A 22,284-nucleotide genomic window follows, 5' to 3' on the forward strand; every position below is an offset into this window, starting at 1 on the left:
CATAACTTATCAATGCCTCCTTATGGATGTTGTAAAAAGAGAGGTTTTGATATTTTGTGTATTGTGAGTAATATGTAGGAGTGTAGTTTATCACCATGTGCCGTCTGTGAAAATGTCTTTGCCATCGAAGGAGTAGATGGGTACGTTGTCCTTCACTCTGCCCTCTGAGTCATTAAAGATGGCCTCCCAACTGTCAAACAGGACCTCGTCCTATAGAGGGGACAGACAAATGGTTAGGGACGGTTTCTGCCAATTACTTAAATGATATGGAATGATACTGGGATTCTGAATGAAGCTGGAAATGCATCTCAGTCTTAGGCGACAGTACCGTACCTTCAGGTTGACGATGGGCATGCGGTCCCTGTCTGACTTGCGGACGATGCTGTAAAGGTCCTGGAGCTTGGAGGAGAGGAAAGCCCGGAAGGTTCCCTTCAGCCCGATGGCCCGAGCCTGGTTGAAGCACAGGAAGTCTGCCCCTCTGATACCCCGCATGTTACCCCCCTGGGGGGCGTTCAGGGCGACCAGGTGAATCTGCAGAAGGAAAGAAGAAGAAAAGTCTGCTTTTAAAAACGTGCTTCCCATCACATCCACAATCAGAAGTATTTCAGCAGTGGCATGTTTTTAGGTTGCATTTATGACATTTAAATCACTGGCTACTCACACTTGGGCCTGACGTGTGTTGGTGGCTGGGGGTCTCAGGGGGTCTGGGTCTGCGTTGTGGGGTTACGTTGTGGTGGTCTGTATAACTGGGGTACCGTGGATCAGTGTGTGAGGGGTATCTGGGGTCTGAATGTGAGGGGTAGCGTGGATCCGGCTGGGCTGGGTAGCGTGGATCCGGCTGGGCTGGGTAGCGTGGATCCGGCTGGGCTGGGTAGCGTGGGTCTGGCTGGGCTGGGTAGCGTGGATCCGGCTGGGCTGGGTAGCGTGGATCCGGCTGGGCTGGGTAGCGTGGATCCGGCTGGGCTGGGTAGCGTGGATCCGGCTGGGCTGGGTAGCGTGGATCCGGCTGGGCTGGGTAGCGTGGATCCGGCTGGGCTGGGTAGCGTGGATCCGGGTGAGTCGGGTAACGTGGGTCGGGGTAAACAGCGTGTGGCTCAGGCTGTGGCTGGTGGGGGTCTAGCTGTCTGGGGGGTTGCTCTGTGGCCGTGTTGGAGGGATGATCTGGCTGGTAGTAGACCACTGGAGGAGGGTCGACAGCTGCTACCTCATTACCCTGCAGATGGATACAGACAGAGAAATCATGTCAATAAGATTCCCTAATGTGATTAATAACTTCATTATGTGATTCCCTCACTGTCACAATAGTGTATTGTCAGCATTTCTCAAGTGCACATTTCCAAGGACTTACCTGTCCAGGGGGTAAAGCTATGTATGGTCCAAGCTGAAAGGTAAAACTTCCAAGTTAATCATGTAAACATTAACAAAGGATCAAGGTGTTGTATTTTATAAATATAGTGGCTTGCATTCATTACACTGGTAAACACTGCACCTGGATTTGCCGGAAGCCATCTCGTACTCTGATGTAAAAGTCTGTTTGGTCGACCAGATAGACCAGCGTCCCCTCTGCCTGTCGTCTGGCCGTGGCTGTCATCGTGTCATATGACCTCAGCACCATCACCTGTTCAAACGTGGATAACAAGGAGCTAAATGATGCCACATCCTGGAAGTGGTGTATATATCATCACAGTGAGGCTCCGTCCAGAAACAGGCCCTAACCTCCTAGACCCTACACTAGGAATGGAGGGGTTAACAGACTCACCCCAGAGGAGTGTCCATCAGTTCCAGGTGGGCCAGGAGGGCCCGGAGGTCCAGGGATGCTGATGGCTGAGATGTAAAAAGATCACATTCATTGAAGCTGTTAACCAAGGCGCTACTGTACTTCATGTCACCAGAAAGTTGTGTTTCTGCCTATGTACTGTATGTATGAGTGTGTGTGTGAGAGAGTACGCCTCACTCTGTGTTGGCCTGTAGGCTCCAGGTAAGGAGGATGATCCTGAAGGTCCGGGGGGCCCCGGTGGGCCTGGGTTCCCTTGCCTGCCTTCGTACCCTCTTCCTGGGTTACCTGGAGGGCCCTGGGGCCCTGAAGGACCGACGATGGACTCTCCCTTTGGCCCCTGGAGTTCGATAGATCAGATAGATATTTGTCTTGCTCATTAAAACGTTCTAATTGAATTCCAATCTACATGTCTTTTGATGCAAGGCACTGATAAACCGTGGAGAATGCAGTAAAATAAAATGGCTGTTGTTGTTCAGTGGTTATTCTTACTGGAAGTCCTGGAGGTCCAGGCTGACCACCCTGTCCACCGTAACCTCCACCATAATATCCTCCGGCTGGCTCGCCTTTCTCCCCCTTCATCCCCGAGTCTCCTCTCTCTCCCTTCATCTCCTCCTGCAGGGACACATTTGACCTCACGTCAAACACATACAGACGCATGGCGGGTTGTGAGTGTCGAGCGCCTTTGTAGTTACGTCACTTACCTTGAAGGTGTAGATGTCAAAGTTGGACGTGAGACCTAGAGTGGAGACGATAAAACGTGAGTTCAATCAGCTCAATCTCATGTGTTGGTACACCTAAGGGCAGCGGTAGTAAATAACTAGCTGGTTTTACTGTACCTGGTACCCCAGGTATTCCTGGTACTCCACGATCACCTTTCTCTCCTTTGGAGTCTGATGGGTGGAGGAAAAAGGCCAACATGTAAGAGAACACATGACATCGTTTTACATGCAACGTTTTATGTCATGGTGTGAGACTGGCCAATGAGAATGAGTTGACCTACCAGGATATAACCGTGAGACATCATACCTCTGAGTGTGAAACAGAACAAAGGGGAGAAGAGTTACACTACTGTGCCTTGGAAAGAGACCATATCAATTTGTAAACCCACATTAGTGACTTTGTGGGTTTTAACAACCTGACTGACTACAGCATATAACTGTATCACAACACCAACGTCTGGGAAAGATGCAATAGTGGATCAGACATCTACTCACATTGAACCTGTCCAGAGGTACTGCTGGCCCGGGGGGTCCGGGTGGGCCAGGTGGTCCTGGAGGACCCTAAAAACATGGATCAATCTGGGTTAAACTGATGCCCTGTCTGGGTCATGACGGTCTAACCATACCACTGCTTTTAGGAATGATTTGACATGCTGACCTCTGGGTTGCATCCCAACAGTCTTTCATGTCTGAATCCCATCAATCACCAACCAGCGGTGTCATACTTACTCCATATCCTCCAGTCCCTCCAGCTGAATCCCCCCTCTCTCCTTTGGCACCATTCAACCCAGGACGACCCTGTAACCAACACACTGGTTTAGATCCAGCAGCAGTACATCACCAGTTTAATACTGTATGGGAAATAGCACACTTGGAACCTTTCTAAGTCCCAGTTCAGTGCCATTTAGCAGACATTTTTATTCAAAGCGACTTACAGTCATGTGTGCATATATTTTTACATATGGGTGGTCCTGGGAATCGAACTCACTGTCTTGGCATTGCAAGCGCCATGCTCAACCAACTGAACTATAGAGGACCACCACTTGGCTGATAGCTGAACAGAGATACTTACCGGTCTACCTGGCATGCCTATATCACCCTTTAGACCAGCAGGACCATGGGGACCCTATAGAGACAGAGAACAATATAAATCTACAATCTGAACCCTATAGAGACAGAGAACAATGTCAATCTACCAGCTGGACCCTATAGAGACAGAGAACACTATAAATCTAGCAGCTGGACCCTATAGAGACAGAGAACAATAACAATCTACCAGCTGGACCCTATAGAAACAGAGAACAATGTCAATCTACCAGCTGGACCCTATAGAGACAGAGAACACTATAAATCTAGCAGCTGGACCCTATAGAGACAGAGAACAATAACAATCTACCAGCTGGACCCTATAGAAACAGAGAACAATATAAATCTACCAGCTGGACCCTATAGAGACAGAGAACAATATAAATCCCCCAGCTGGACCCTATAGAGACAGAGAAGAATATAAATCTACCAGCTGGACCCTATAGAGACAGAGAACAATATAAATCTAGCAGCTGGACCCTATAGAGACAGAGAACAATATAAATCTACCAGCTGGACCCTATAGAGACAGAGAACAATATAAATCTACCAGCTGGACCCTATAGAGACAGAGAACAATATAAATCTACCAGCTGGACCCTTTAGAGACAGAGAACAATATAAATCTAGCAGCTGGACCCTATAGTGACAGAGAACACTATAAATCTAGCAGCTGGACCCTATAGAAACAGAGAACAATGTAAATCTACTAGCTGGACCCTATAGTGACAGAGAACACTATAAATCTAGCAGCTGGACCCTATAGAAACAGAGAACAATGTAAATCTACTAGCTGGACCCTATAGTGACAGAGAACACTATAAATCTACCAGCTGGACCCTATAGTGACAGAGAACAATATAAATCTACCAGCTGGACCCTATAGTGACAGAGAAGCAATATAAATCTACCAGCTGGACCCTATAGAGACAGAGAACAATATAAATCTACCAGCTGGACCCTATAGTGACAGAGAAGAATATAAATCTACCAGCTGGACCCTATAGAGACAGAGAAGAATATAAATCTACCAGCTGGACCCTATAGAGACAGAGAAGAATATAAATCTACCAGCTGGACCCTATAGAGACAGAGAAGAATATAAATCTACCAGATGGACCCTAAAGAAACAGAGAACTATATACAGTACATCCATGGTTATCGATGGCTAATCAGAAACAAAGCATGTCACTGTTAAAGGAGAGTACTTACAGGAGGTCCCTCAGGTCCCGGGAGTCCCTTCTCTCCCTGCACACACAGAGGTCAAAGGGTATAACATTTTTATGTGGCATGGCACATATAAAAGAGATGGACAAACATAATAACATACAGTATTTCTACCAACTATAAATCTAGTGTGTGGTTTTTTCTCACCGGTTGAGACCCCAGCCCTCCCAGGTACATGGGTCTTCCATCAGGCCCCATGATAATACCAGGTTCTCCTTTCTCCCCCTGGACAGGACACAGGGTGGAGACATGTCAATACTTCATGCAATTTTCCCTGTACTGTACAGAAAACAAGATATGAATGAATTAAGTTATTACCAGACCTTAGCTGCGTATCCTGGCTGTCCAGGCTCTCCTGTATCTCCCTTTGGTCCCATAGGCCCCTACAGAAGAAGTTGTGATCAGTATAAATAACAACCTTGTGTCTGTATTAACATGTTTCAGGCAGTTTTCAACATACAACTAGTAGGCCGTACAGCATTATTTTTTGAAATATTAGGGATCACCATTAAGGTGTTTCAACTGCGAAATATATATATTTTTAAATTCCATTAACATGTTATAAGATATTTTTGGGCGCAATCTCCAACATACATCTAGTAAAGCACTGTCCGTTACACTATTTGGTGTGTTTCAACTGTGAAATATCTTTTGAAACAGTAAAGGTAAATGTCTCCACTGTGTGTGTTCATTGGCAGTGTGGTATTGATACGTACTGGGAATCCTGCCCGGCCGGGAATACCTGGTCCTCCCTGGAGAAAAGGAAATAAGGGTTAGGGTGACTTTATAAAACATTATAAGACATTATAAAACTGCATGTAGAGTAACATAGTGACTTGTCTGCTGAGTAAAATTCTCACCTGTCCTTGACTCCCAAGAACTCCATCAAACTACAACGAGACAGAGACAGGTAGGTCAGTTGTGTCACTGAAACATCACTATGATCCAGAGCAGACTAGACCGTACAGTACACAGCCATACTCACACTGCCTGAGTTCTGGTAGATGATCTGTCCCGGTGGGCCAGGGGCTCCTGGAGGTCCAGGGGGCCCCCCTTCACGTCCTGGCTCACCCTACAACACCACACACACACACACACACAACAACATGAGAGCCGTGGGACACTCAATAGACGACTTACGCTACCGTTCAAAAGTTGGGGGTCACTTAGAAAATTCTTTGTTTTTGAAAGAAAAGCAAATGTTTTGTCCATTTAAAATAACATCAAATTGATCAGAAATACAATGTAAACATTGTTAATGTTGTAAATGACTGTTGTAGCTGGAAACGGCTGATTTTTTTATGGAATATCTACATAGTGTGGTATCCCAGGAGGTCTACCCCGGGGGATGGTAATAGAGGGGAGGTACGTGAGGCAACGTGGCTCCCTCTGCTGGGAAAGCGGGAGCTGGGCACCCCGACACGGACAGCTAAGTGTAGGTAATTAGAGGAAAGTGCCAACCAGCCGTGGAGGCTAAATAAAAGGAGCACGATGGCACACCGCGGGAGAGAAGGGAGAGAGACGGACACCAGTTAACTTCTCTAGGGTAGGGGGCAGTATTTTCACGGCCGGATGAAAAACGTACCCAAATTAAACGGCCTACTACTCGGGCCCAGGAACTAGGATATGCATATTATTAGTAGATTTGGATAGAAAACACTCTGAAGTTTCTAAAACTGTTTGAATGGTGTCTGAGTATAACAGAACTCATATGGCAGGCAAAAACCTGAGAAAAATCTAACCAGGAAGTGGGAAGTCTGGTACTTGTAGTCCTTTCAAGTCATTGCCTATTGAACACACAGTGACTTAGGGTTCATTTTGCACTTCCTAAGGCTTCCACTAGATGTCAACAGTCTTTAGAAAGTTGTTTGAGGCGTCTATGATGAACAGACAGCGAACAGAGGAAGTTGTTGACTCAGGAAAGCAAATTAATTCATTGGCGCGCATTCACGTGAGAGTTAGCTGTGTTCCAAAACGTTTTTTAAGACACTGGAATCGTCCAGTTGGAATATTATTGAAGTTCTACGTTAAAAAGGCCCTAAAGATTGACGCTATACAACGTTTGACATGTTTGAACGAACGTAAATATAACTTTTTTTGACTTTTCGTCGAGACATTTTGGCCGCGCTTCCTACACTTGGAGTAGCTTACTGAACGCGGAAACAACAAGGAGTTATTTGGACATAAATTATGGACTTTATCGAACAAAACAACATTTATTGTGGACCTGGGATTCCTGGAAGTGCCTTCTGATGAAGATCATCAAAGGTAAGTGAATGTTTCTAATGCTATTTATGATTTTAGATGACTCCAAAATGGCGGGTATCTGTATTGCCTAGTGTATTTTTCTGAGCACAGTACTCAGGTTATTGCAAAGTGTGCTTTCCCCGTGAAGCTTTTTTGAAATCTATCACAGTGGTTGCATAAAGGAGATGTTCATCTATAATTCTTTGAATAACAGTTTCATATTTTATCAACGTTTATGATGAGTATTTTTGTAAATTGTTGTGCTGATTCACCAGCAGTATTGGAGGCAAAATATTTTCTGAACATCACGTGCCAATGTAAAAGGCTGTTTTGGATATAAATATCAACTTGATCGAACAAACAATGCATGTATTGTGTAACATGATGACCTAGGAGTGTCATCTGATGAAGATCGTCAAAGGTTAGTGCATAATTTTAGCTGAATTTCTGGTATTTGTGACGCCTGTCCTTGCTAGGAAAATGGCTGTGTGGTTTTTCTTGTGTTGGAACTGTCCGAACATAATCTAACTTTATGCTTTCGCCGTAAAGCCTTTTTGAAATCGGACAACGTGGTTACATTAAGGAGACGTGTATCTTTAAAATGGTGTAAAATAGTCGTATGTTTGACATTTTGTGGTTTTGAATTTGGCGCTCTGATTTTTCACTGGCTGTTGAATAGTGTGAACCGTGGGTGGGAGCCTGCCCAAGAGAGGTTAAGAAAGAGAAGGAAGACCGAGCAAAACCTAAGTTATTTCTTTGATATATTTATTTTCTGTCTTAGTAAAGTTGTTTTTGCGGACTAAAGCCTCCCTGTCTCTGTGTCAATCTCTGCACGCTCCACCCAACACCCCATGTGTTTACCACAATAGGCATACAGAGGCCCATTGTCAGGAACCATCACTCATGTGTTCCAATGGCACGTTGTGTTTGCTAATCCAAGTTTATCATTTTAAAAGGCGAATTGATCATTAGAAAACCCTTTTGCAATTATGTTAGCACACCTGAAAACTGTTCTGATTAAAGAAGCAATAAAATTAAATTAAAAAATCAACCACCAAAATATGGTAATCAGGAGTAGGTAACTCACCCTTTCCCCTCTGTCTCCCCTCTCCCCTTTGTTTCCCTGTGTGTACACAAGAAACAAAACAGAATAGGTTAGTGCACTTTGCGTGGGTTACTCTAAAGCCTAAGTAACAGTCTGGGGAGGTGGCTGAGGGATAATAATCTACCAATTTTCCTGGGAATCCGTCCATCCCTGGTGTTCCATCCCGTCCTCTTGCTCCCTCGCTCCCCTTCTCTCCCGAAAGCCCAGGCAAACCAGATCTTCCCTGTATGATGACAGGAATACAGTAAGCATTGCTATATAACAAAGATATGGCCTCCAATCAAACTTAGCAATATATTCAAAGGGATTTCCTGGTTCTTACCGGAAGGCCAGCGATTCCGGGCGGACCCTGAAAAACAACAGATATGTGACTATGTATTAGTTGACGTGATCGTAAAGGCAATCCAAATGATGAGTGAATGGCAATGTATAGATCACCTGTGGTCCTGGAATCCCTATCACTCCAGCAACACCATTGACCCCCGTCACTCCGGAACCCTCCCCGTCACCCTACACAGAGAGGACACAGACACAGTTCAAAAAAGACAATTCCGCAAAAATATATGTTGTGAAATATAGAGTATGTAGTCAATTTGGTAACAATTTGTATGAAGGGAGCTTTGGGGTGGGAAGTTAAGCTGTAGTTGATGTAGTCTGGGTGGGTGGCAGGAGTTGTGTTCAGTACTCACATAACGCACGGGGTAGGAAGGTCCGGGTGGTCCTGGAGGCCCAATCGGTCCCATGGGCCCAGGAAGCCCAGCCAAGCCCCCCTGCCCGGTCTGACCAGGCACTCCAGGGTCACCCTTAGAACCCTGGTGGTTAGGAGAGAAGAGGTGAGAGATTGTAAAGGTGTGTGTGTGTGTGTGTGTGTGTGTGTGTGTGTAAAAATCAGCAGTCCATTTACATGTAGACATAATTGACACAGCATGCTAACAGACAAATAAAGAAGCATTCCACAAAATTGGAAACACTTTTAAGCTGAATTATTACTATAACAAGCAATGTAAATCAATATTGAAAATAAAAATAAAAAACAATTATAAAAACCAATGACTGCATATAGTTTAGTTCCAATATTAAACATCCAGACTGATGGTAAAATATCTTAAGCAACGACATGCTATTTAAGATGTTATGTCAGAAGTCAAACAAGCAAGCAAATGTTCAATTTGTCCTATAATGAACACACTGAGAACTTGAGTTTTTCTCAGTGAGTTGATTCCCCCACGTGATGAATGCAGGCGAAACCAAGGAACCAATAGTATGCAGTCGAAACCAAGGAACCAATAGCAGGAGACCCATTAGTACCTGTGACCCATCATCTTCGCTAAAGATACTGGTCAAAAAGTTGGAGAAGGAGGAGAAGGCAGACAAAGAGTTTTGCTAGAGGGAGACAAGCATAAGGGAGAAGATCTGTATCCTGAGAAAATCCTCACACCCCCACCAACATCATGTTTAGACTATCGATCTCTAGGAGAAGTCCCACACCAAACAGCACCAAAGAAAGAAGGTCAAAGTGAAAAGCTATATATTTAGATTTAAGATTTAGAGGTGGGATAGTATGGGTGTATTTCAGAGCTCACCCTCTCTCCACTGGGCCCTGGAAGACCTAGATCACCAGCTTCTCCCTGTGGATGAGGGGGAGAGAGAGATGGGGAAAGAGAGATGGGGAGAGAGAGAGATACAGAGCGAGAGAGAGACAATCATCTCAAAAGGATCCCTATACAAAGGTTCAGTTCTGTGTGTGCTGTATACAGTGATATATAAACTCAGCAAAAAAAGAAACGCCCTTTTTTCAGGACCCTGTCTTTCAAAGGTAATTTGTAAAAATCCAAATAACTTCACAGATCTTCATTGTAAAGGGTTTAAACACTGTTTCCCATGCTTGTTCAATGAACCATAAACAATTAATGAACATGCACCTGTGGAACGGTCGTTAAGACACTAACAGCTTACAGACGGTAGGCAATTAAGGTCACAGTTATGAAAACTTAGAACACTAAAAGAGGCCTTTCTACTGACTGAAAAACACCAAAAGAAAGATGCCCAGGGTCCCTGCTCATCTGCGTGAACGTGCCTTAGGCATGCTGCAAGGAGGCATGAGGACTGCAGATGTGGACAGGGCAATATATTGCAATTTCCGTACTGTGAGACGTCTAAGACAACGCTACAGGGAGACAGGACGGACAGCTGATCGTCCTCGCAGTGGCAGACCACGTGTAACAACACCTGCACAGGATCAGTACATCAGAACATCCCACCTGCAGGACAGGTACAGGATGGCAACAACAACTGCCCGAGTTACACCAGGAATGCACAATCCCTCCATCAGTGCTCAGACTGTCCGCAAGAGGCTGAGAGAGGCTGGACTGAGGGCTTGTAGGCCTGTTGTAAAGCAGGTTCTCACCAGACATCACCGGCAACAACGTCGCCTATGGGCACAAACCCACCATCGCTGGACCAGACAGGACTGGCAAAAATTGCTCTTCTCTGACGAGTTGCGCTTTTGTCTCACCAGGGGTGATGGTCGGATTCGCGTTTATCGTCGAAGGAATGAGCGTTACACCGAGGCCTGTACTCTGGAGCGGGATTGATTTGGAGGTGGAGGGTCCATCATGGTCTGGGGTGGTGTGTCACAGCATCATCGGACTGAGCTTGTTGTCATTGCAGGCAATCGTAACGCTGTGCATTACAGGGAAGACATCCTCCTCCCTCTTGTGGTACCCTTCCTGCAGGCTCATCCTGACATGACCCTCCAGCATGACAATGCCACCAGCCATACTGCTCGTTCTGTGCATGATTTCAAAGACAGGAATGTCAGTGTTCTGCCATGGCCAGGGAAGAGCGTGGATCTCAATCCCATTGAGCACGTCTGGGACCTGTTGGATCGGAGGGTGAGGGCTACGGCCATTCCCCCTAGAAATGTCCGGGAACTTGCAGGTGCCTTGGTGGAAGAGTGGGGTAACATCTCACAACAAGAACTGGCAAATCTGGTGCAGTCCATGAGGAGGAGATGCACTGCAGTACTTAATATAGCTGGTGGCCACACCAGATACTGACTGTTACTTTTGATTTTGACCCCCCCTTTGTTCAGGGACACATTATTCCATTTCTGTTAGTCACATGTCTGTGGAACTTGTTCAGTTTGTCTCAGTTGTGGAATCTTATGTTCATACAAATATTTACACATGTTAAATATTTACACATGCTGAAAATAAACGCAGTTGACAGTGACAGGACGTTTCTTTTTTTCCTCAGTTTAATATGATCAGTTGAGCTGAAATAAAATAAGTCTCCTCCCTGTCTCATACCTTCTCTCCGCTACTGGGTCCTGGGGTTCCAGGCCTGCCAGGTGGACCAGCGGGCCCCTGAAAAACACAGCATGATATCAATACATAATGGTCAACAAATCAAGACATTCATTTCAATGCTGTCGTTGTGCTGGCTACAGTTAACTAGGCACAAAACATATGGTCACGTCAGATATAGTAGCGAGAGGGTCCTCACTGGTAGGCCACGGGCCCCGTCCTGTCCGGGAGGTCCAGGGGGCCCGAAAGAGCCTGACCCATGGGAGCTGACACCACCGGTTGAGGGGCCAGGGGGACCTGGGGGCCCGGGGGGGCCTGGTAGACCACGGAGAGTCTAAAGAAACAGTCAACACAACAGTCTTGGGTTTCACAATATACCGTTTGTGAAAAGTTTTTTTTCTGGGCCAAACTCAAAATCTCTGCATCGGCTAAAACATACCTGTATTTTCTCTAAATCTGGTAATCCTCCTGAGCCTTCCATATCCACAAATGTCTAGGGACAAATGAAGAAACATTAAAAGTGGTATATTGGTATATTCATGTCTGATCCACATGAATTAATGGCTGAATGGCCTGATGCTGTAGTGGTTGACTCACAGCGCGGTCAATTGTCCCTGGGCCTGGGGGTCCAGGTGGCCCTGGAAGACCCCTGGGTCCTGGGTGACCATCACCACGATCCCCCTGGAGAGGTCACAGGGAAAACACTCAGTATTTCACCTTTGGGCACCTCCGATAATATTCAAATACTCATGCTCTTAAATAAATGGCTTCTGGCCTTTACCTTTTCTCCTTTGACCCCTGAGTCTCCTTGTGTTCCTGGGAACCCTCTGTCTCCGGGAGGTCCCTGAGTTGTGGTGGGACAGAGAGAGAAGACACAGCTTAGTGAGGCTGACACTGTCTGACCACTGCTACTGACCACCACCGCTTATCAATAATGACATCTGACTACCACTGTATTTCTCCTCACACAATTAACAATGAATAAAAAACCATGACATGAGATCAATGGGATAAAGCATCAGAAAGTGACACTCACTAATTTGCCATCCTCTCCTGGATCCCCCTGGGGAATGAAATAGATATGGTTTGTTACAGTCAAATCAAACAAAATGTACTGAGACCAAATAAAGTGAGAATGCTCTACACAGAATAAAGTGCCTACGGAAGGTATTCAGACCCCTTGACTTTTTCCACATTTTGTTACGTTACAGCCTTATTCTAAAATTGATTAAATAAATACAAAATAAATCAGCAATCTACACACAATACCCCATAATGACAAAGCGAAAACAGGTTTTTCGAAATGTTTGCAAAACCCCCCCAGAAATACCTTATTTACATAAGTATTCAGACCCTTTGTTATGAGACTCGAAATTGAGCTCAGGTTCATCCCGTTTCCATTGACCATCCTTGAGATGTTTCTACAACTTGATTGGAGTCCACCTGTGGTAAATTTAATTGATTGAACATGATTTGGAAAGGCACACACCTGTCTACATAAAGGTTCTACAGTTGACAGTGCATGTCAGAGCCAAAACCAAGCCATGAGGCCGAAGGAATTGTCCGTGGAGCTCCGAGACAGGATTGTGTCGAGGCACAGATCTGAGGAAGGGTACCAAAACATTTCTGCAGCATTGAAGGTCTCCAAGAACACAGTGGCCTCCATCATTCTTAAATGGAAGAAGTTTGGAACCACCAACTCTTCCTAGATCTGGCCACCCGGCCATACTGAGTAATCGGGGGAGAAGGGCGTTGGTCTGGGAGGTGACCAAGAACCCAATGATCACTCAGACAGAGCTCTAGAGTTCCTCTGTAGAGATGGGAGAACCTTCCAGAAGGACAACCATCTCTGCAGCACTCCACCAATCAGGCCTTTATGGAAGAGTGGCCAGACGAAAGCCACTCCTCAGTAAAAGGCACATGACAGTCCGCTTGGAGTTTGCCAAAAGGCACCTAAAGATTCTCAGACCATGAGAAACAAGATTATCTGGTCTGATGAAACCAAGATTGAACTCTTTGGCCTAAATGCCAAGCGTCTCGTCTGGAGGAACCTGGCACCAACCCTACGGTGAAGCATGGTGGTGGCAGCATCATGCTGTGGGGATGTTTTTCAGTGGCAGGGATGGATCGAGGCAAAGATGAACGAGCAAAGTACAGAGAGATAGTTGATGAAAACCACCTCCAGAGCGCTCAGGACATCAGACTGGGGCAAAGGTTCACCTTCCAACAGGACAACGACCCTAAGCACACAGCCAAGACAATGCAGGAGTGGCTTCGGGACAAGTCTCAATGTCTTTGAGTGGCCCAGCCAGAGCCCGGACTTGAACCCAATCTAACATCTCTGGAGAGATGTGAAAATAGCTGTGCCGCAACGCTCCCCATCCAACCTGACTGAGCTTGCAAGGATCTGCAGAGAAATTTTTTAAAAATTCCCCAAATACAGGTGTGCCAAGATTGTAGCGTCATACCCAAGAAGACTCGAGGCTGTAATTGCTGCCAAAGGTGCTTCAACAAAGTACTGAGGAAAGGGTCTGAATACTTATGTAAATGTGATATTTCAGTTCAACGTGTTTATGCTTTGTCATTATGGGGTATTGTTTGTAGATGGATGAGGGGGAAAAAACGATTTCATCCATTTTAGAATAAGGCTGTAACGTAACAAAATATGGAAAAAGTCAAGGAGTCTGAATACTTTCCGAATGCACTGTATGTCAGAAGGTATGGTACAACTCACCGGCTCTCCCTCTGGTCCCTGGGGTCCTGCTGGTCCTTTGACCCCTGGGGGCCCCATCGGTCCCATTGGCCCGGCCACTGGCTGCACCACAGAGCCGTCCCCTAGCCTCACAACCTGGGCAGCTGGCCCCTCAGGGCCAGGAGGGCCAGGGGGACCAGGTATGCCACGGTCCCCCTTGGAGCCTGGGTAACCGAAACCAGAACTGCCCTGTGGGAAGAAAACAATCAACTACCTATTTAATCTGATCACTTCAATGACTAGCTAAGATGAAGTCAAATAAAAAGAAGCTGGGAAGGACAAAGTCAAAACGTACCTTCAAGCCTTTGTCTCCCTGAAAGAAAAAGGAGACAAAGACAAGTTGTATGTAATGTTGGAACTATTACATGTGTCTCAGAGGCATGTATGTGGTCGGTCTGAATCAGATGTAATCAGCTATGGGGGTCATCAGTTATAGGGGGTGTATAACACACAGTAGTGTGCCAGGCAGCATGCAGTACCTTTTCTCCACGTTCTCCTCCGCCTGATGAAGAGGCAGAGCTGGAGAAAGACCCCGAGTCCCCCTTTGGCCCGGCGGGACCTCTGTCCCCTGGACTGCCCTTCTCCCCTTTGTCCCCCTTCTCTCTGTTAGAACCAGTAGGGCCTGACAACATACAGAGAGAGGGAGAGAGACACAGAGAGAGGGAGAGAGACATAGAGAGAGGGAGAGAGACACAGAGAGAGGGAGAGAGAGAGGGAGAGAGACACAGAGAGAGGGAGAGAGACAGAGAGAGGGAGAGAGACAGAGAGAGGGAGAGAGACAGAGAGAGGGAGAGAGACACAGAGAGAGGGAGAGAGACACAGAGAGAGGGAGAGAGACAGAGAGAGGGAGAGAGACACAGAGAGAGGGAGAGAGACATAGAGAGAGGGAGAGAGACAGAGAGAGACAGAGAGAGGGAGAGAGACAGAGAGAGAGAGGGAGAGGTGGGTGTTAGAATAGACGTCAGAAGTAACATCGTGGTCATCATCGGCATGAATGTTGCTGTCATCATCACTATCACTAGCATCCTCTATCCTCAGTTAGCGTCCTACTACCTTTGTCCCCCCCTTCCACAGTGTTTCATGCCTACCTACTCCACAGAGTTCCATTCCAACCTACTCCACAGAGTTCCATGCCAACCTGCTCCACAGAGTTCCATGCCAACCTGCTCCACAGAGTTCCATGCCAAACTATTCCACAGAGTTCTATGCCAATCTATTCCACAGAGTTCCATGCCAATCTACTCCACAGAGTTCCATGCCAATCTACTCCACAGAGTTCCATGCCAATCTACTCCACAGAGTTCCATGCCAATCTATTCCACAGAGTTCTATGCCAACCTATTCCACAGAGTTCCATGCCAATCTATTCCACAGAGTTCCATGCCAACCTGCTCCACAGAGTTTCATGCCAACCTTCTCCACACAGTTCCATGCCAACCTACTCCACAGAGTTCCGTGCCAACCTACTCCACAGAGTTCCATGCCAACCTACTCCACAGAGTTCCATGCAGACAGGACATGCTGAGGAGGGCATGATGGGATCTCATCAACCTAGTCCAGTGAAGTTTCCCTGAATTCTGACATGGAGTGGTAAGGGTATACTGTCCTGGAAATCAGGGACTCGTTGTCAGGGAACTCCACTGGACCTCATTGGAGAGTGTTTATAATATAGCCAGACGGACGGACAGACAAAGTTTCCAGTGACCTACCTGGTTGACCTCCTGACCCTGGTCTGGACTCTACTGAGGTCTGATGATTCCTGTCACCTACAGTCAATCAACACAAACACACTTTTACCTGCATGCCTAGTTCGTACACTAGAAAACACTAACAATTATCAACAATCCCCTGGCGGGTAGGAGCGTTGGGCCAGTAACCGAAAGGTTGCTGGATCGAATCTCCGAGCTGACAAGTTAAAAATCTATCGTTCTGCCCCTGAGCAAGGTAGTTAACCCAGGCACCGATGACGTGGATGTCGACTAAGGCAGCCCCCCCCCCCCGACTAAGGTATCCCCCTTTCCTTTTCCTTTACAATCAGCCACTCTTGAAGGAAAATTAAAGGTAATGTCTACCTTCTCCACTAGAAGGTGCTAGTGTGCTGTATATCCCAGCATACCGTATGTAACGAGCATAAAGGTTCTCAAGTAGTGTGGTATTACACTAGGTACATATTTCCATGACAGATAGTTTCACAGTTTTTACATCAACCGTTTTTGTTAGCACTGAAGTTACTCTAAATATAGCTTGGTTGGTTGACTATTATATGCGCATTTTCAATAAACCTAAGTAATATTTTGGAGGATAACTTTACAGATGATGTCATCATTGTTCGACTCAGCCCACTGACCTGTCTCTGAGAGCCTGTCGCTCACTGATGATGTCAGGGGGGGCTCTGGCACCGGTCGGAGAGATGGAGGGGTGGTCTGACAGGATGGAAGAGAGGGAGGAGAGGAAGGTTAGACAGGACAGACAGACCCTGATCCAATACTTTCACAGTAAATCCTTCCTTCTATTTCCACATCACAGAATAGATTAACAGGACAACATAGGATAAAGAAGATACCTTTACAGTTTTGCCGGTCTCTCTTCTGTCCCCATCCCCACTGCCAAAGTCACCTGAGGCCTGAGAGAGAGACAGAGAAAGAGAGAGAGAGAGACAGCAAGACAAACAGAGACAAGTCAAGGCATTTGAGAAAACGTTAGTTGACATGAATCACATCATATTCCTACTAAACTGTGTCTGGTTCTACAGTCTAATCACTCACAGCGTCTGAGTCATCATCGTCTTCACAGAGTAGCTCAGCTGCTCGAGGGTTACCCACCACGTTCAGCTCAGCGATCGCCCCCTGCACAACACGCACAGACACACAGACACAGGCACACACACAGAGACACAGACAAACACACTGATGGCTGTGAGAAAGGAGATACTGTATAGCCATTGGGGCAGTATGAATTGAATGATGCTAGTCAGGATCAAAGCCATTAATATACAATAAAATGTAAAGAGAATGTGTCTGACTGACCGTGGCCTTACTAACTCAGAACAGACAGTCTTGCTGAAACAACAGACCGGGTTCTAAATCTCTCCCAGGGGCCTGATAGAGTTAGACTATGAGAATGCACGCTTCAACACACTGCCTGTTAAAAACAGCAGGTGTGAGTGAGTGAGATGAAACCTAAACCCACACGTTGTTCGGGGGTAAATCCCTCACTAATCGCTCCCTCAGGAATCTCAGTCAGGTATGTGTCACTGGCAACAGGAAAGCCAGACAGCCAGTCACATCTCACTAACACAGCACCACTAACCCCTCCTCCCTCTAGTAAATCTATTAGCTGACCTGTCCTGTCGTCTGGCCTTTCAACTTTGACCCCTCAGCATAGTCACTGACCTGTCTAACCACATGTGATGGTCACATGGGGTTTGACACCAGAGTGAGGGTTGAGGGTGGGGGTGCAGAACGACAGAGACTTTAGGGGAAGAGTTATACCGATGTTTTACATGAGGGAACAATAAAGATATTTTACATGAGGGAAGAATAAAGATATTTTACAAGAGGGAACCATGAAGATATTTTACGAGGGAACAATAAAGATGTTTCACATGAGGGAACAATAAAGATGTTTTACATGAGGGAAGGCATAAAGATATTTTACAAGAGGGAACCATGAAGATATTTTACGAGGGAACAATAAAGATGTTTCACATGAGGGAACAATAAAGATGTTTTACATGAGGGAAGGCATAAAGATATTTTACAAGAGGGAACCATGAAGATGTTTTACATGAGGGGACAATAAAGATGTTTTACATGAGGGCACAATAAAGATGTTTCACATGAGGGAACAATAAAGATGTTTTATATGAGGGAACAATAAAGATGTTTTACATGAGGGGACAATAAAGATGTTTCACATGAGGGAAGAATAAAGATATTTTACAAGAGGGAACCATGAAGATGTTTTACATGAGGGCACAATAAAGATGTTTCACATGAGGGAACAATAAATATGTTTTATATGAGGGAACAATAAAGATGTTTTACATGAGGGAAGAATAAAGATATTTTACAAGAGGGAACAATAAAGATGTTTTACATGAGGGAACAATAAATATGTTTTACATGAGAGAACAATAAAGTTAGAGGTAAATATGCGTGGTCAGGTCAGCATTAGAGGTGTGGTTGGCCATCCATACTGTACCTCGAACCTGTCTGGGTCCGCGCCTCCCGCCTGACCCACGAAGATGCCCGCCCCCCTGTCCAGCTCCATGTCATCCGGCGAGCGCTCCAACTTCACCGTCTTCCCAGAGGCGTCGCACCCCATGAAGAAGGTCACCTGGTCTTTGAACACGGACAGAGAGAACTTGGTCCAGGAGACCATGTCCAGGGAGGGCACGGTGAAACTAGCAGCCAGGTACGAGGCCTCAGAGTCGGGCTCTGTGTAGTAGAACAGAATCTTCTGATTCCTGCCGTCAGCGTCCGGGGCGCTCAGCTTCACCCCCACGTACATGAACTTCTGGGAGGCGTCTGTGATGGAGAAGAGGACCCCGGGGCTGGAGGGGATGATTTGGAAGACCAGGGAGAAGTCTCTGTAGAAGGGGTTGGGGAGGTGGGCCAGGGCCGGCTGTCCCGCAGCAGTCAGCCCGTCCAGCCCTCCAAAGTAGTAGGCGGGTTTCCCCCCCGGACCGGCCCGGGATTCATCAGGAGGCAGGTTTCCAATCAGCTGCAGTAGAGTCACACCACTCTCTGCTGCAGGGGAAGAGACAGGACAGGAAGTGAGGTTACACACACGAAGCTAGCGCTTACAGTACAGGAGTCCCATTGGCCCAGTCCAGAAACAAAGCACTAGCCCTTACTTAGGTCCCAGGGCACTGTGTAGATCTGAAAACATTGGATAGCTGTAAGCAGTATAATAAAAATGGCACCTTGCATTCTGATTTGTCCAATTCTTATAGATCTAGTCTACATGAAGTGCCTAGGTCTTCATTCAGATCTAGTCTACATTAAGTTTACATTTAGTCTGTGGCGGCAGGGTAGCCTAGTGGTTAGAGCGTTGTTCAAATCCCGTGCAAGTTCAAATCCCTGACAAGGTACAAATCTGTTCTGCCCCTGAACAGGCTGTTCCTAGGCTGTCATTGAAAATAAAAATGTGTTCTTAACTGACTTGCCTAGTTAAATAAAGGTAAAACATGAAGTGCCCAGGGCTTCTTTCAGACTAGGACTTTGAGTTGTTTCTGGACCAGACCTTTTTTTTCAGCTCCTGTTTACGCTACGCACTTAACCACTGGTTTAGGATCAGCTATACACTCCAAAAAGGGTTCTTTGGCTGTCCCCATAAGATAATGTAAAATGTAAAACCCTCTGTGAAAAAGGTTCAATTTGGAACCCAGAAGGGTTTTTACCTGGAACCAAAAGGGTTCTACCTAGCATTGCAAAGGGAGGGTATATTACTGGAAACTTAAAAAGTTTACCAGTAAATTACCAGAATGTTGGTATCTTTCAAGGATTTTATTTAATCTATCACAAGACATCTAGTGTCTCTTTTGGCTACTTCAGATTATCACAGGTGTCTGTAATTATCTCTGGAACTCTGTGTGACCGTAACACATGTAACATACAGTGTATTAAATAAGATGATTTTCCAATAAAACATTGAATATAAAAGCTGAAAAACTTTATCCAAAATATAAACCATCAACTTAGTGAATATCATTGGTGTTTAATATGAGGGTTACAGCATGAAATATATTTTATAATTTTTTTTACACACTTTTATTTATTTAACTATACATTTGTTGACAATGTTTCAGTGTCAAACTGGTGGCAGTTGTGAAAAAAGTCTATAGTTGTACGAGTTGCAGAGTTTCATTATTTAGGCTATTTTTTCTCGAACCAGATGGTCTATATACTAGAAACCTGTGGCCAATATGGACAGATATTGAAAAAAAATAATCCTATATACTGTATGAATACATTTTGTAAAAGTTATTCAAGTATAAATTACCAAAGTTATGATAGATTGCCATATATTATTCTCTGTTAATAACCAAAAATGACTGAAGATTACAGTAACTTTGGTAAACTACTGGTAGCTTTGCAACCCTAGTTCTACCTGGAATCAAAAAGGGTTCTACTATGGGGACAGCCGAATATTCATTTTAGCTTCTAGACAGCTCCTTTTTTTCTAAGCCTGTACCATCTTCCTTTACCATACCCCCAAACTTAACCCTCAGCTAAACAGCCAAACTGATCCTGAGTCAGTTGTTAAGGGCATAGAGTAAGCATACACAGAGTACTTTATCATTGACATGAGGTTACCGAAGAGTACAAGGGCACAGTGCAGTAGCAGATTAGAAAGCATCATGCCTTGATTGGTGTGCTGTGCTTCACGAAGTGACTTAGCCGGGATGAGTGCCTCAGGTCATACCCATACATGTGCAGTGGAGAAAACAACAAAAGCCACTGGGCAAAAACTGGTTGAATCAACGTTGTTTCCACATCGTTTCAACCAAAAAAATGATATGCGATGATGTTGAATCAAAGTGGAAAACAGATTGAAATTTGAAAAAAGTCATCAACGTAAGGGAATTTAGTCTTTCTTTAACCCAACTTTTAACTCAAATCCAATGACATGGTGAAATGTTTTGTTGATTTCACGTTGAATTCACGTTAGCTGACAACTCAACCAAATGTAAATCAAAACTAGACGTTGAACTGAAGTATGTGCCCAGTGGGTACCAACTCGTGACCTAACGAAAGGTCAGCGAAATGTCAGCAAAGGTCTGTTGCAGAGTGAAATATCAAACCTCAGACCACATGGACCAACCCCAGTAGACTCAATAGGGTTTCAGACTCAATATGGTTTCAGACTCAATAGGGTTTCAGACTCAATAAGGCTTCAGACTCAATAGGGCTTCAGACTCAATATGGTTTCAGACTGATTGACCAAGCTAGGTAGTAGATGTAAAATAAAAGCAAAAATACGCCTTTATGGAGAGAGTTTTGGGGTTCAGCAGGCAAATACTGTGTCAAATGAACTTGGGCTGTTTTAGCATGGAAAAACGTCTGACTGTAATCCAGTTCCCATGGACTCAAATAGCCTAGAGGAAAATGAGGAAGTTACATGAGACTAACCATCACATTCACATGAAATAGCACCTCTAGGGAACTAAACACTGGACAGACAGACATCCTCTCATGGGTGAACTGTCAGAGTAGATTTATGACAGCTGTTTACAGAAAAGCCCACACTGTACAATGTGAATGTCACACGAACCAGAGATACTTGAGATTTCCTATCCCTCCAGTGATGTAAACTTAAACAGGGGAAGTGAACTCCGTAACACAGTCATTTAGTCTCAGAGCATCTAGATTGAGCTATGAGGAGTTATTCCAATAGCTAATAGTGTATCCTAAAGGGGATCTAACTTCGCAATGGCCAAAAGTGTCATTCATAAGTAAGCGCAATATCATATCATACTTAAGCAATAAGCCACGAGGGGGTGTGGCATATGGGCAATATACCACGGATATGGGCTGTTCTTATGTACGATGCAACGTGGAGTGCCTGGATACAGTCCTTAGCCGTGGTATATTGGCCATATACCACAAACCCCCGAGGTGCCTTATTGCTATTATAAACTGGTTACCAATGTAATTAAAACAGTAACACCTATGGTATAGGGTCTGATATTCCACGGCTGTCAGCCAATCAGCATTCAGGACTTGAACCACCCAGTTTATAATGAAGATTATACAACGGGTGGGTCTAAATCCTGAATGCTGATTGGTTAAAATTGCATTCCAGCCAGTGTCTATTCTACAAGTTACCACGGGCTAAATCTATGAATGCCCTTTCAGGTGGTTGAGTAAGCCTACATTTAAAATGCATCATGTCTCATATTAGTATCATACTTCCAGTTGTGACTTGTGTGAATGGCATTTATATGACTATTGGATAGCACTTGGGTGCAGCCCTTGGACAACAACCAATACCCAAGGACTATCGTACTACATCCTAAAATGAATTGGAACAAGAGACTCAACACTTTTTGGACTAAT

The 22,284-nt window shown here is 45.2% G+C and overlaps 1 protein-coding gene across 3 annotated transcripts in view; it reads right to left on the minus strand.

Annotated features, from left to right (window-relative positions):
* Positions 1–22,284, minus strand: part of LOC106574706 (collagen alpha-1(XVIII) chain) — a 90,341-nt gene that overhangs the window by 4,310 nt on the left and 63,747 nt on the right. For all 3 annotated transcript variants that reach the window (XM_045697866.2, XM_045697863.2, XM_045697865.2), the window contains exons 2-41: positions 18,425–18,972; positions 16,987–17,067; positions 16,785–16,844; positions 16,569–16,644; positions 15,931–15,987; positions 14,701–14,843; positions 14,517–14,534; positions 14,204–14,410; positions 12,506–12,532; positions 12,251–12,313; positions 12,067–12,150; positions 11,909–11,962; positions 11,669–11,803; positions 11,473–11,529; positions 9,745–9,789; positions 8,851–8,973; positions 8,600–8,671; positions 8,484–8,510; positions 8,286–8,384; positions 8,144–8,179; positions 5,795–5,881; positions 5,670–5,699; positions 5,526–5,561; positions 5,133–5,192; positions 4,957–5,034; positions 4,795–4,830; positions 3,569–3,622; positions 3,226–3,294; positions 2,992–3,057; positions 2,778–2,805; positions 2,614–2,667; positions 2,479–2,513; positions 2,267–2,389; positions 1,955–2,114; positions 1,760–1,824; positions 1,490–1,618; positions 1,349–1,381; positions 662–1,213; positions 334–531; positions 95–210 (exon numbers count right to left, since the gene is read on the minus strand). In XM_045697866.2, coding sequence (XP_045553822.2) covers positions 95–210; positions 334–531; positions 662–1,213; positions 1,349–1,381; positions 1,490–1,618; positions 1,760–1,824; positions 1,955–2,114; positions 2,267–2,389; positions 2,479–2,513; positions 2,614–2,667; positions 2,778–2,805; positions 2,992–3,057; positions 3,226–3,294; positions 3,569–3,622; positions 4,795–4,830; positions 4,957–5,034; positions 5,133–5,192; positions 5,526–5,561; positions 5,670–5,699; positions 5,795–5,881; positions 8,144–8,179; positions 8,286–8,384; positions 8,484–8,510; positions 8,600–8,671; positions 8,851–8,973; positions 9,745–9,789; positions 11,473–11,529; positions 11,669–11,803; positions 11,909–11,962; positions 12,067–12,150; positions 12,251–12,313; positions 12,506–12,532; positions 14,204–14,410; positions 14,517–14,534; positions 14,701–14,843; positions 15,931–15,987; positions 16,569–16,644; positions 16,785–16,844; positions 16,987–17,067; positions 18,425–18,972 — 4,021 coding nt within the window. The remainder of the gene's footprint in view (positions 1–94; positions 211–333; positions 532–661; positions 1,214–1,348; positions 1,382–1,489; positions 1,619–1,759; positions 1,825–1,954; positions 2,115–2,266; positions 2,390–2,478; positions 2,514–2,613; positions 2,668–2,777; positions 2,806–2,991; positions 3,058–3,225; positions 3,295–3,568; positions 3,623–4,794; positions 4,831–4,956; positions 5,035–5,132; positions 5,193–5,525; positions 5,562–5,669; positions 5,700–5,794; positions 5,882–8,143; positions 8,180–8,285; positions 8,385–8,483; positions 8,511–8,599; positions 8,672–8,850; positions 8,974–9,744; positions 9,790–11,472; positions 11,530–11,668; positions 11,804–11,908; positions 11,963–12,066; positions 12,151–12,250; positions 12,314–12,505; positions 12,533–14,203; positions 14,411–14,516; positions 14,535–14,700; positions 14,844–15,930; positions 15,988–16,568; positions 16,645–16,784; positions 16,845–16,986; positions 17,068–18,424; positions 18,973–22,284) is intronic.

Source organism: Salmo salar, chromosome 16 (genome assembly GCF_965601325.2).
Source record: "Salmo salar chromosome 16, fSalSal1, whole genome shotgun sequence".
NCBI classification, from domain to species: Eukaryota; Metazoa; Chordata; class Actinopteri; order Salmoniformes; family Salmonidae; genus Salmo; species Salmo salar.